The following is a 14,544-nucleotide window of genomic DNA, read 5'->3' as shown; positions in this document are numbered from 1 at the left end:
TTCTCAAACCAAACAACTCCCAAGAACATGGCAAAATTACTTATCCTCAACACTGAAGCTGGCGCTTTAGTGATTTTCACAAACCAGAGGTATAACAACGCACCACCAGGGAGGAAAAGCATTGTAAATACACTGTTGTCACTTGAAAGCTAGAACAGCATTCTTCGAGCTTCTCTAAAGCTTATTTTCTAGATGATGATGATACATCTTCAATTTCAAGTCACCTCAGGGGACCCCAGTTTCCTCAGGTTTGGGCAGTGAATGGTGAGGTCGATACTGCAGCACTAGGGGCACGCTGGACAGGTTAGCAGATCCAATCACAAACACCGTCTATCTGAAAAAAAAGCTCTGAAGTACTTGGGCAGCGTGCTGTCACTTCTAAAAATATTAGCACAAACCAAACACAGTAACCTTATGATGGGATTCTGATTAGAGAGACAGTCAATTATTACAATGGTAACAAAAACGTGTATTTCAAGTGAGAAACAACCAGAACTCCTGGCAGACGGATTATTTATATGTGAATTGAGAAACCTTCCACTCTGCAAAAACTAACAGGCTGGTAAAATGACAGAAGTATAGTGTTGTAAAAGTAGCAACAAGTTACAGACCTGCAGCAGTATTTCATCAAATGGTACTAAATAACTTTGATTTAATTAAGGTGTGGGAATAGGAACTCCCATGGGCAAAGTAAAACTGAAGTTTTTAATGCAAGATTCATTTATAATGCAATATTCCACATTGATGGCACAGGACAAGGGACCTTGGAATTATTTCAACAGGGATCAAAATGGTTGCCATGGAAAGCGTGATTGTGGAGAGCTCAATAAATTCTCCCGAAGCTCATATTTTCAATGGTTAACATTTGCAAATAAAACCACACACACAAAAAAACCTGTGCCGCAGCAGAAACTTCAAAGATCTCACATACGCTCTCATTCCTCCATAAATATAAATAAATATAATTATTCATGGCTTTCACAGGTACACCGGAGTTTATAAAGTCCATCTGACTTAAGGACATACAACCTATCAATGAAGGAACGCATGTAAAACATCCCTTATTATCAAACCATGTCACATTCCTTCTATTCGATGGCACTTATTGGACTGCAGATTCCATAATCCTTCCCTGAGTCCCTTCTGCATTTAATTCAGTTCAGTCTTAAGTAGTTAAAGAAACTGTTTTCAGTGGCAACTAATAACTACTGACCTACAGTGACACTGCCCTACAATAGGCTTGTCAGGCCTGAAAAACTTGTACCAAAGAAGCTGATTAGGACTTCAAGAGGTTTGTAGCAAGAATCAATGGCTAGTCTGTACTAATGCTGCGGTTGCGGCACAGAAATGATAAAAGTGGAACACCATTAGTTATGCCTCATTAAGCTCCACAGCCCTCCTAAAAAGAAATTTGTTTAGCCTGTCCAAAATCTAATGCAGTTTTAAGCTCTCTGTGTTCAATTTCATAGTATCTCAAAAGCTTCAATAAGATAAAGGCCAAAGAACCAAGAACGGTACCAAAGCACCAACAGTAAAGTTAATTTTGAAGTCCGAGTTTTAATGGGAAGTGTTTTTGCCTTCTTTTTTTTTTAATACACAGTACTTGAGCCTTTTAGAGGATGAACACCACATAGTGTACTCACAAAATGTAAATAAATCATGGACATTAATTAACTTTAAAAACCCTGCTGTACAGCATGATTCTGAAAAATTTAAACAACAAAGTTCAGAACAAAAAGGGGAAAAAAAAACAACTTGTGAAGCCTGGCAGAACGAAGTACATCCTCCTGGCTGTGTTTTACAAAATTTCAATCCCTCCTGCCTTACCTTTGCGGTGTCTGTTGAAACAAGGGTGTAGGACCTCGCCAAGACTCCTGGGGTCTAAGATCTAGAGGGTAAAACAAAATGTTACAATAAAAAAAGAGCAAGTATACTTAAAGAACTGCGCTCCACTTACTCTTACATGTGCCTGAGAACATGTTTTAAGAAGTCAAACAGAAAAGCTCAAACTGGATATACTAACAAACACATTTCACCAAGTCATTGGTTACTACTGCTGATTTTCATAAAGCTCTTATGTCCATCAGTGCAAATTTAGTATTAAGTAAAGGCAATTATTTTGGGGTTTTTTTACTATGTCTAGTAAGAATGAATTTTAACTGCTGGAACTAGCATTTGTTAGTGCTTGGGACACTTCACAGGTATCTTCTCTTGAATTTTTAAAAATGCAAACCTGTATCTCTTACCGTAACAGCTGAAGACTTCATTTAATGTTTACATTTCACCTCTACAGTATATGAAAAAATATAGATACTTTTACAGACACACGTACAGCTGTGTCATCATCACAACACACCGTGTCTGTGAGCAACAAGTATTTAAGACTCAAAATATGTGCAAGTTTTCCTCTGACTAGGCTAAGTTATTCTATAAAGCAAACTAAAAGAATGAGCATGTAATGAAGTGAACAGTTCCACTTTATTCGTGTCTAATACACACATATATACGGGGGGTGGGGGAAGAGAGAGAGAGTTCTATTTAGGATATATTTAAAGATAACAAAAATATATTTAAAAATTAACCTAGACAACAATAACATAGTAATAAAAATCTATTACTGATCTCTCTGATAATGTAATCAGACTGAATTAAACCTTTTTGGGTAAAAACTTGGCCACAGACCTAGCACTGCAGTTAGAAGAAGCCGCAGTGGATAAAAAGACCACCCACTTTTCAATTGTTTGTTCTACCCAAACTAACTCTTTACAAAGATGCAGCAGTAACAACATTGCTTTAACAGGACATGCAATTAAACGGTTGTTGTTCTTCTAAATAAACTGGTCGGTAAACAGGATAAAAGAAACAGCTAATCAATAGCTCCCCAGTCAGTCCACAACACTCAAATTGTGCATCAATCAAAAGCTTCAGTTTCAGTGACACCTTTGATTATTTTCAATGGTGTTTAAGTGTGACCTAATTTCGACAGCTGGTTCCAGAAGTTGTCTAATGGATGTACTGCGATGGGACAGTAATGCCCTGTTAAACTGCCAGTATTCAAGTACACTAAAGCTCTCAATAATTTGAAAGAAAAAGGGGTGTGGGTATGTGTGTAAAAAAAAAAAAAAAAAAAAAATGGACAGAGGAAAAATCTGTGCCTCTCCTAACTGTGGCTGGATTGTCTGCAGGCTGTAATGATCTGACCTGGACAGAAACCTTTCACGGCAGCACTTGAGCGCACAGGGGAGGGCGCGGGCAGCGCCCATTGATGATAACACCATTTTGTCAGGGGAAATAAATTCTGATCCCCAGCAGCTCCCCTGTTTCTGCCTGGGCCTCCTCCGGGCAGAGCTAATCCAGCCCACCCAGCTCAGGGGTACATGCTGTATTTCACTTATTTATTAAACATTACATGTATACACACACCCCAACCAATCCATACACCTCTCTTTTCATACACACACACACACACACACACTGTTACCAGGTGATGTTATCAGCAGATATAATTGGTCATTTCCTATATACGGTAACCAAACCAGTCTAAAGCATCACAAGGACTACAGACGGATACGTGGCACTCTTACTGCTCAGCCTGCGAATGACCAGGACTTTTACATACATAAACAGGCTGTACTAACATGCTGCTTTAGTGATGCTCCGTTTGCTTTTGAATACAAGATTAGTGTAACACAAGAAAACCCAGGCCCATATTGCTGTCTTCAGTTACTTTGAGGGCAACAAGCGATTAAGACAACATTAAACTGAAGCTTAAAAATTAGAAAGTACAAAGATGATATTGCTAAAAAATCCAAACATGCACATTTGGTAAATAATGTCACTGTTTTAAATCAAAAAATATCCTAAGACTACTTTATTTCTAATAATTTAAAGTTGCACAGATACCAGTACCACATGCAATACAGAAGAACTGAGTTCTGCTACAAATGTTTTCAGATGCACAAAACCCCTTCTATCTGTAGTTACTAACTCCAGCAGCTCTTCCCCAGCATCCCCAGAACAAGGGCTAGGTTTTGGCTCTGTCACTGCAACCAGACCTGCAGGTCTCCTAGGCTTGGCTCAGTTCTCCTTTTGCTTGCTGGGTGACAAAAACTTCCAGAAAAACACCTATACTCCAGGAAGGACAATGACTATGTTTCCCCCACCCTCCTCCTCTCTGCAGGCTGAGCTAGGCAAGACCCCCAAGTATCCAGACAATTACCCAGACTAACACAGTCTCTCCCTCCCTGACCTTCCCTGGTCAGAACATCACATTTTAATTGAAGTTTATTATCACATTTTCCATTCTGCTGCCAGGGTCAAATGGTGCTCTAGTGAGAAACCCTGCGAGATGATGCTGGTCTTGCCCTGGTACAGTGTTTCTCATTCATACAGGCCCCTGCTTAAGGGCTAGTTAAAAACATCTATCCCATTTAATCACTTTCTTTCCATCTGAAAAAGAAAGGACCCTGCTCTCCTGCTGTAACCACATCTTTTTGTAGCTCAAGGGAACAGTTTATGAAAGAGTTTAATGAAATCATCATAAAACATTTAGAGCCACCTTATTACTATTCCTTTGTGTGGCCCTGACAGAGCGCAATCTTTGAGAGAAAAAGCTTGGAGAAGTGAATTACACTTCAAAAAGGTACAAAATGGGAGAAGAAATGACAATTAATATTTTCTTTAGTCTTCAAAACTTAGGCATTTCCTAGAGCTATAAGGCCAAATAAACTGCCTTCTCTAGCAGCTCCTCAAGTAACAATTTATCTAATCAGTGTGGCAATCAAAGATGAGATTTTGTGTTTACTGATTGCACTAATCAAAATCACTTTTCAAATGCAGCTAATTGACAAGTTTACTGACTGAAATGAAAATCATAGATCAGATATCCTGTGCTGCAGAGACCAAATATGCCATTCATAGAGTATAGCCAAACCACACTTGACTCCCCAAGTTATCAGCACAGACAATTATTCATCAACTGAAAATTGGCACATCAAAGTCAAATCAGAGAACAACAGTAAGGAACACCCACAGCAGGCTCTTGAGGAAGAGATAGCACTTTGGCTGACCGCATTGCCCTTCTAATTTTACTTCATCATACATATAAAAACATAATACACAAAATGAAAAGTTGCTCTGCATCAATCCCATAAAACGTGGGAATTTTAACCACACCAGCTCTTGTTTTTCAGGAAAGCGTGGGTTCCAGATGCTTCCCAATCCAATTATGTCACAACATATAGCTCATGCCACAACACATAGCTGCTCTCTCACAATTATATAGCTGATGAATGTGACTCTGACATAAGAGATAACCTGCCCTGTTAAGAAAGCTCTGCATATGCCTTCCCATTCTTTCTGTTTTTTAGTTGAAGGTACCTGTGCTTTGACAGACATTTGCGCTTAAACTGAAGGGGGTGACTGCAAAAGGCAAGAAGACAGCTGTGATGTCAGACCTAGGAACACCTTTTGGTACCCCTAGACAGAATGCCATCTGGGTGACATTGGCCCACATGCTTAATTCTGAACACAGATTTCCATCGGAGCAAATGCACTGTCCACACAGACTGTTCCTGTTCAACAAGAGGACTGCCACCTACAGCAAAGCTGCTGACACACTTTCATCTTCAGAGGTTTGCTTAATACTAGACCCACACAATCCATAATCCAGGATGTTTTATGGTGTCGGGGTATGGTCTGATTTGTAAAAGCATCCTTCAGCGTGAATGTCTGAAAGACTAATCTCAGAATGAGTCAGCAGAAATTTTGGGTTACGACACTTGAAAGTATTCCTCTTACAAGGGTTTAAGCAAGTCTGACTCTACCTGGTAGAAGAGGAGTTAAGATGCACATGGTTCACTTGACACGGATAGTTGCAGGTGGCGTGGGCTGGGTCCTGACAGCAGGATACATTTCCAGGCAGCAGGATACATTTCTGGGACTGCTAGGAAGCAAGCTGTTTTAACCTGCGCCCGTCCCACTGACTGGGACACCAACTGTTCTCACACCCTGGTTAAATAATGAGGCACTGAAAGAAAGACAATCTCCAAATACTAAGTCAACTGCTGCTGTAATTAGTTGTAAAGACTTGACACTGTAGTCAGTTTAAATCAGAAGTTAGAGTTTAAGACTTCTGTCCTAGGACAGTTTAGCATCATTAGTGTAAGAGGAGGAGAAACAACAAAATTAACTGACAAAGACTACATTTGCAGCATGTTGCACTGTGGTCTCCCATGAAAACAGAGAGTGGCAGGAACCAGCTTCCCTACTTCGGGATGAAGAGCCCCAGAGAGCAACAGCAGGCGCACAACCCCTTGCTTTGTGAAAAAGCCTTTGTACGATGACTGCCGGTGGCGCATGAGGCAACCGCACCACAACGGTGGCTGGAGGGACCAGCAGGTTGACCTGGCATCTCTTTTTGCTGCACAAACAGCACAGGATCAACCTCTACCTAACGGGGAAAGAAAGCAGCATCAAGGAAAAAGTGGCACAACGAAAGGGAAAAAATCCCAAATCACCATCAGAACCAAAAAACCCACCCTGCTTTCAGATTTGCCCGGCACAACTGCAGAACAGCAACTAGGGATGCCTGAGGCAATTTGAGGCTGAGGAAGAGGCAGATGAGGGGAAGAAGGAATGCACGAAAGAAAGCCACCAGACGTTTTTTCTGAGGCCAATAGATGGACTGGGATTTCGTATCAATCAGTGGATTCAAGCCTCCTCAATCTGAAAAAATGATGACATTGGGGCATATTTGCATGTGAAGTGCTTGCCACACAACACAAGGTGCTCAGGTGCCATGAGGGTGACAGCTTTGTAAGTACCTAACCAGCAAGATCAGCTCCATGTGAGGAAACCGCTTTGAAGTATTTTCCACAACATGTCAAGACTTGAGCTTCAGAAGACTCGAAAAGCGGTATAGGGACTAGTGGGGTCATGAATACTTTCTCCAAAACCACACAGACTTTCTCTTTTTGGAGATTCATGCAAAAATGCAATACCTGTCTGGTAGTGCTGCCTTCCCATTTCCCACACTCTTCTTTTTAGACTGCACTTCTTGTTTGTTTTAAAAAAACGTTTGTTTTCCTTTAATCAAAGTTAATAGCTCCAAGCTCTCATATTCGATCCATCTCTCCACTTAAACCAATCTGATTCCTCACACAAGGAGGCTTCTGCACTCACTACTCAACTACACTTCACCTGCTTGGGACTGGACGAAATGTTTAACTCAGAGTGCCCATCAAAATTATTTACTGTTTCATGGGCAGCAGAAATACAAGTCATATATACAAAGGCTGACAGCCTCACTATGTAGTAATCTGGTCTTCTATATGTGACAAAATGTTATTCAAACTTTATCTGTGTCAGCTGTTTAAACTTCAAATACTTGCATAAATACAATATTGCAAGAATTCAGGTGAACAGTGAGAACTTCCTCCTTTAAAGCACCTTTTTAGGCAGTTTAGCCAAGTCTTCTCCTGTCTCAATCCCACCGTTACAGAAACATAGCTCCTGATGACAGGTGAAGAGACAGAACTCCGAACTAGCGCTCTTTTTGGGAGCCATTCGCACATGTAATTCCTTCCCAGGATGAAGAACTCCACTTTGGGTCACACAGTATTTACCTTACCCACTTCCACTGACCTACTTGTTCACCAAGCCAACAGCAGTGGCATCCCTGCCCTCCACCTCCTGCCAGAAGTTGCAACACCTGCTGCAGGCAGGAGAAGCCAATACAGGACTGTGAAATGGCAATTTCGGTTCAGTCTGGCATCTCAACACCACAGCTCTTCTGTCAGTCTTACAATCTCTGCTGATCTGCCACCATGCCTTGTGCATTAATTATTTTCTGTGGGCAGCATCCTCCTCTCATTGTTCTCTTCAGACACAAAGTACCAAGCTTCTTCTATGTCTGTTGATACTGGTGGTGTTGAGATTCAGCCACATACTGAATACATTCTGGATAACAGACATTAGGACACCTTAGTAGACAAAGTGCTACCGGGCACAGTATTCAAAATGGGATCCCACTTACATTTACGTGGGATTTAAAATTACATTTTAGTACATTTCACTACAGTAGTTCCATAAAGGAAGAGCAATAGAAAAAAGCAACACAAGGTTGATGCAGATAGATGCCTGAATCTGTCTTTGTTTTTTATTTGTAACAGTGCAACAGACCAAAACAAAACTGTAGTATTTTTCAAGCTCCGAAATGCAGAAAGCAAAACTAACTTACTTGACAACAGTTTAGGAATCTGCTGCTGCCCACTCAGAAGTGGCCTGGCATACGGGTTCCCATAAGTTCCGAGAGGTACTGCATTGGCATACATTCCTGGCATCCCTCTTTCCCTTGGCATCGTATGGCTATTATGTGTAAGAAATGGAAAGGAAAAATAATAGGATGTTTTTATGAATGTCATCTTACAGCACAGCTGCTACCCAGCCCACCAAATGCCACAGCTCTCTCCAGTGCATCAGTGGAGATGTGCACAAGCACGATGCAGTGACTCGCTTCCAGATCAGGGTCCCAGGCACACCACAAAGAAAGCACATGCTTTGTGAGCTGGTCCCAGAAAAATTTCTGGTTTCTATAGCAAGCCACAATAAGCAGAAATACACATACTTCCTGCAAACCGCTTAAAACTTCACATTCCCAAAGAAGTGAGAGTTGATAGAGATGCAGGATTTGCAAATATTGGTGTGTAAATGTCTGCCAGCTTTTTGCTGTTTTTTTCTTGTGCAGAACTACATTTGCATTAAGACTTGCTGCTTGTGGTGTCTGCCACCCTGGACAGCAATTTAATGAGACATCGTATGTGATCAGTAACACAGCTATACTTTTTTTTATAACTATGACATGGAAGAACAGATGATGGTTCACAAGTGCAGCACTGGAACAATTATGCTTTCCAACACATGAATGGGGGCAAGGGTGTCGCTTTTTCTCCTTACAGCTCCTCCAGAGCAGTAAGATGAAGAAGGTATTTTCCCTTCCTAAAGAGACACTCATGTTCAGTTGCTCATGGAGTTTAATTTTATACGCTGGTATTACAGTCTCCTTTAAACCATTCTCTTTTCTGGCTCCGAAAAACATAAGGCTCCTTGCACCCCCCAGTAAAGAAAAACATTTAATTTTATCTGTTATACATAACCCCAGCTCATTCTCTCATCCTGTGCTCAGAAGCATTCTCATACTACACTGCAGCACCTGAGAAAGTTACTTGGACTTTCAGAGAATTAATAAATAACAACTGTGGCAATGCCTTGAAAAGCAACAACCAGATTGTCTGGTGCTACACATGCCTCAAACAACAGTTTTTAAAACTTCATTTTTAAAAGCATAAGACTGTTATAAAGACAGGAATCTGTTTTAATTATTACTTGTGTGTAATATTCTCATTGTACCTTCTGTACTTCAAGTGAGTATCCACCAAACAAGTTTAAAAAACCCAAAACAGCAGGAAAGCTAGTTAGAAATATTTAGTAGAAACACCTCACCCACCCCCACCCCCCACATCAAGAAGAATACAAGACATTACCCCAAAATTATTGTAATATACAGTTTTCATCAACACTGAATGTAAATATCACATGCAAAAGTTTCCAGCATGGAACACCAGCACCTAATCTCTGACAGCCAATCTCTACCCCTTTGTTTCTTTTCTTTTTTTTTTCTTTTTTTTTTTTTTCTTTCTTTCTTAATTTAAAAAGCAATAAAAGACTAGAGTCATTTCAGGAAGGCAGTCAGTAACAACGCCTCCAGTCTTACCTTAAAGTTCTAAATGCCGACTGGTCTAAATGAACTGGTTTTCTGTCTCTGTTAAAGCCAAGCTGTGGTCTCCAAGGTCTGCCATCATTGTTGTTTTTTTCCCAGTCTCCTGGCTTCAGGACTGGAGCAGGTTTCCTTTAATATTAAGATAGTTCCAGAAATACTTTTCGGAGCAAATACTCAGATGAATAAATGAAAATGGAATTATTTGAAAACTGACAAATGATACTTACTTTGCACCAGGTAACACTATAGCCTTGAAAACAAAGTCTTCATCAAATTGTGGATCTTTGAAAGAGATACTAGAAGAAAGTATTTGAGGATTAGGTTTACTTGATAACTCAGACAAACAAGGTGAAAAAGTAATTGCTGCTTTATTAAATGTGATGTACACAGCAGACAGGATTCAAGAACCCATGACTTAAATTGCAATGGGTATTCCCTGCATATGGATATACTGATTATATTGAACTTGGATGTCTTGATTATTTTCCACAGGGTGACCTTTTTCCTCCCCTGTATCAATAGCCAGTCCAAAAGAAAGTTTAATGTCTAGAAAACAGTTAGTCCTATGTATGGTAATGAAACTATCTTCTGCAGACGATTGAGTACAAGTCCTCTAGTCAAAGCACTGATTGTACTTGATTAAGTTCAAAGGCTGCCATGACACAGACAGGCAGGATATCAGCTTGCTATGCAGTCTACTCAAAAGCGTACACAACTTAGAAGTGGGATTTCCTGGGCCAGGGAGTTTTTATCCCGAAAGGCAGCTTTGCAGTTGTATGCAGCTGTGTGCATACAATGTATGCAGTTGTATGTGTGTATGCAGCACAAGAGATATACACCTATTTTCAGTGACATCTTGCAGACCTTGCATTTTCACCTGTCTAGTATTAGACAAACTAATAGTAAATAGCAATAGAGCAAAAAGCAGCTGAAAGCTTAGTTTCTGCTGGTATGATGCATTACAAAGCAGTTTGTGTTTGCTCTAGAAAAATTCACACTCCCAGCAGTTCCAACTCCCTGCTGTAAGTATCCAGGTCTCAGGTAGGTCCCACCAGGGACATGTTTGAAGTACATGGCACCAAAATGCTTCCTGTTCTCTCTCTACCTACCATATGATACAGAAAAATGCTTGGGATGCTGAGAAAGAGAAAAACAAGCAGCTAAGCAGAATAATCCACTCTTCCAGCTCAAACACATCTGTTTTTCAGCAGAGAATGAATGAGACTCAAAAGAAGGAGAATAATGATCCCTTGGAAAATCCAGCCAAAGTCACAAGAACTGAAGAGCAAAACCATGACTGCTCATACTATCTCAAAAGACAGGAAGAAAAATCCTTGCAACAGAGAAATGGACAGAAGCGTAGAACAATTCAAACCTCCTGACAGTGGCAGACAGAAAGCCAAAAACTACCTTTAACTCATTGCTCAAAGCAACTAAATCCTCATTTCAGAACATCCTTTCTACAGTATCCTGACAAGCCACAACTTGGCATTTCTTACTGCCTGTACATAGTTGTCCTACTTGAAGCAAGTTATGCCTCCTTGCCGGCAAAAATTATGCAGACAGATCACAAGTGATTTTCAGTGTCTCAAGTATCTTATGTGGCTCAAGAAGTGAAAGGTTACAGGCTCAAGCATTACATAGCTATTATACCATGCCAAATTAAGTGGGAACAACATACAACACACTAGATCTACAGAAATTTGCTGTCAAGTGCAAGAGCAATTAAAATCTTCTGTGACCACAAGATGCACTCTTGGAAACTCTGCATTGGTTTTATTCATTATGAAGTTCCTTATTATTCTCCCAAATATCACATTCAGGCAAGTTAGTATTACTCCTTTACTTCTTAAAGACACAAAGCTTATATTTTCAGGCATCCTATGGGAATTGCTAGGAATAAAAATGGGTCATAATCCAAGAGGCAAAAATCAAGAGCTGCAGGGCTGTCATTCAATACGCCATTCTGTCTCTGAGGTTTCACGCTCACTAACACTGGGGGTTTTTTAACTTAAAAGGCTTGCAAGTTCTGTAGGTGTTCTTTGCTCGCCAAAGACCCAGAAGCCCCAACAGAGGGTGAGCAGAAAAGCAACAGCAGGTGTTTCTGAGGGGATGAAACACACCTGGTTTGATGCATTGAGCAGCGACTATTTCAGACATCCCCATACGGCACGCCACTATGCACACTCTGACTAACCACCCTAACCTAAGCCCACCGGGTTACAACACAATAGCTTGGATTCAGCTCTCTCAGAAAACCAGAAATGTTTAAAGTAAAAGCTTCAATTTTATTGAGATGGATTCTGTTGCAAAATCAACACCACAGAGCACCAGAATAAAAACTGCATTTTGCACACCATTGCATTAAAACCCAGTTTACTTACCTGACTGCAGAATTTTGTGCAAGATCACGCAGCATTGGAACAGGAGACTCCACTGTTCTGGTAAAGAGAAAAATCCCGGTCAAAATGTCATTTAACATATTTCTCACCATTTGCTCCACCTTCTCTGTTGCTACCACTCCTGTTTCTCTCTCAGCTAAGCCTGCGACACGCAAAAGGGATTTCAAAATTAACTTGCCTTTTCCCAAAATCAAATACTTCTATAAGCACTGGAATTGTTGAATCCTTATTTCTTCATGTCATTACTTTTGCAGCTGATCTGTGTGGATTCTCTAGTGTCTAGAAGTAGGTTCACACACTTCTCACTGCCCAGCAGCCCATTTACAAACCTCAGGACTAGTCTGCACCTTGGAAACCTCCCTGTACTGCTAGGTGTTGATTATAACAAGTCAACAGGTTCTAAGAGGGCAGGAGAAGACCAGAAAGGCAAACATACATGCAGACACCATGAAGATGCAAACCTGCTTCACTAGGAAGAAAAAGGTTTTTAAGTAAAATAGAATACAATTCTAGCAGCTGTTTTACACAGCACCTGAAGAGTCTCCTTTCTAATTGAAATTTAATAGGCTGACACGCACTTGCATCTCAACTCTTTCCTTCCTTCCTCTGGAAAACTTTACCCCTTCAATTCAAGCAGACTAACAACATGCTTAAGAAAATCATTCTGATCAATCCAAACCCAGATTTCTTTGTTCACCCTACTGTGCACAACTGTCACAGGCTCATGGTACACACAGAGGTCACAAACCGTACACATGTTGGCTGGATTTGATCCAAACCTTTTTAGCAGAGTAAGACTTATTTTGAAGAGGCAATATAAATGCCTGCTCATCTTCAAAGAATTCCTAGCAAACTACTTTCCTAGGTAAAAAAACCCATCCATTTCTTACACCCTATCCAGCGAAGGCAAAGCCAGAAGAGTTTTCTTTTTCCTGCATTGCTATTCCCTCCAAGAACAGCTCTGACTTGCTCATATTCTCCACAAGCCATGACAAGAATAGAGAAATGTATATTAGTGAGTGTGACCTAGGATACATTATCTATCCAACAAAATCAGAGTGTTTGTGCATTTAATGCAAATGAGTTACTGAACACCTGCTTATGCCTCTAAGCAAGGTTAGATAAATGAATGCATATCCTACAATGCAAAGATGATACTGATAATTTCTCAAACTAAACGCATTATCTAGAAAACAAAAAATATTACCATTTTTTGTATGTGTAGCTGGTAACAGTCCCAAATTTAGTGCTAGAGCCCAAATGGAAACCAGCAAAATATAACTAATATATCTCTATCTGGATTTTTCTTTAATGCAATTAAGATTGGCATATAAAAAGCAGAGTTTTGGTTTTGTGGGTTTTTTTTTTTTTTTTTTTTTTTTTTTAACAGCATGCACTATTAGAAGTTACATCAGACTGCATTAAATTAACATTCATAACACAAGCAAAGAGGCCAAAACAACATGCCCTTACTGAATAAGACTAATAGCAAACAGGACCTATATAATAAAAGTAGTAGGGATCAGTAAAGTTCAAACGCTACTAAATACATAAGTCAGTCTTCCATAGATGAAATGACAAAAATTCATCAACAATTAAACACACACATTAGAGAACTTTAAAGATTTCTGATGCTGCCAAAAAAGCCTAGATCTGAAATAAATAAATAAAAAAATAATTGCAGAATTAAAAAGTTTCACTTTCTTGGATTTTTACATATGCTGATGATAACACCACCTACTATGAAACTTCGCAGAAAGCATGTTTAGCCTCAAAACTAAACACACTGCCTTGTCGAGAATTTGAAGTTTCTCGTTGTGGGCACAAAGATATTTTTATTTAAATGTAGATATAACTGAAGGAAATGTCCTTTAGCATCAAACAATCCATTCCAGAAACCATACTCACTGATCTGGAAGAACAGCATTTTCATTCAGTGTAAGCTTTCCCTGGATTCCATAGCACAACTCTGGGGGTATATCCACTGGCTATGGAAAAAAAAAAAAAGTTTAAGCTGAAGCACTTTATTAGACCTCCACCCTCACCATTTACGCAATCCCTTAAGAACAAATACAACCTACCTCTGTATTGTTGGTCTTGTACTGTTCCACAATAAAGTCACAAAGTGGATGGTGTTTTCCAACAAAGAGAACATCACCACCAAGACTATTTCTTCTGCCTAGAAAAGATGAAGACAATGGGGTAAGAGTTCAGAGCAAAGAGGGAAGGAAGGAATACAGAAGACCAGCACACCGTCCTGTTGACATCTCCACAAAAGGAAAGCTTCATTGTGATTTAGGAGAAAGCTCTGAACCCTCCTTCAGAGTGTTGGAAAGACAGTGTCTCTGCTCAGAACAGGATGTC

General features: G+C 40.0%; 1 protein-coding gene across 3 annotated transcripts in view; it reads right to left on the bottom strand.

Annotated features, from left to right (window-relative positions):
* Positions 1 to 14,544, bottom strand: part of XRN2 (5'-3' exoribonuclease 2) — a 52,509-nt gene that overhangs the window by 9,458 nt on the left and 28,507 nt on the right. For 2 of the 3 annotated variants that reach the window (XM_080407778.1, XM_080407779.1), the window contains exons 22-28: positions 14,262 to 14,359; positions 14,089 to 14,168; positions 12,163 to 12,219; positions 10,006 to 10,074; positions 9,773 to 9,907; positions 8,240 to 8,367; positions 1,828 to 1,888 (exon numbers count right to left, since the gene is read on the bottom strand). In XM_080407778.1, coding sequence (XP_080263904.1) covers positions 1,828 to 1,888; positions 8,240 to 8,367; positions 9,773 to 9,907; positions 10,006 to 10,074; positions 12,163 to 12,219; positions 14,089 to 14,168; positions 14,262 to 14,359 — 628 coding nt within the window. The remainder of the gene's footprint in view (positions 1 to 1,827; positions 1,889 to 8,239; positions 8,368 to 9,772; positions 9,908 to 10,005; positions 10,075 to 12,162; positions 12,220 to 14,088; positions 14,169 to 14,261; positions 14,360 to 14,544) is intronic. The other variant, XM_080407780.1, reaches the window with a different exon arrangement.

This window comes from Falco punctatus (genome assembly GCF_963210335.1).
Source record: "Falco punctatus genome assembly, chromosome: 12".
In the NCBI taxonomy this organism is placed as follows: domain Eukaryota; kingdom Metazoa; phylum Chordata; class Aves; order Falconiformes; family Falconidae; genus Falco; species Falco punctatus.
This window is presented reverse-complemented; position numbering and strand designations above follow the sequence as displayed.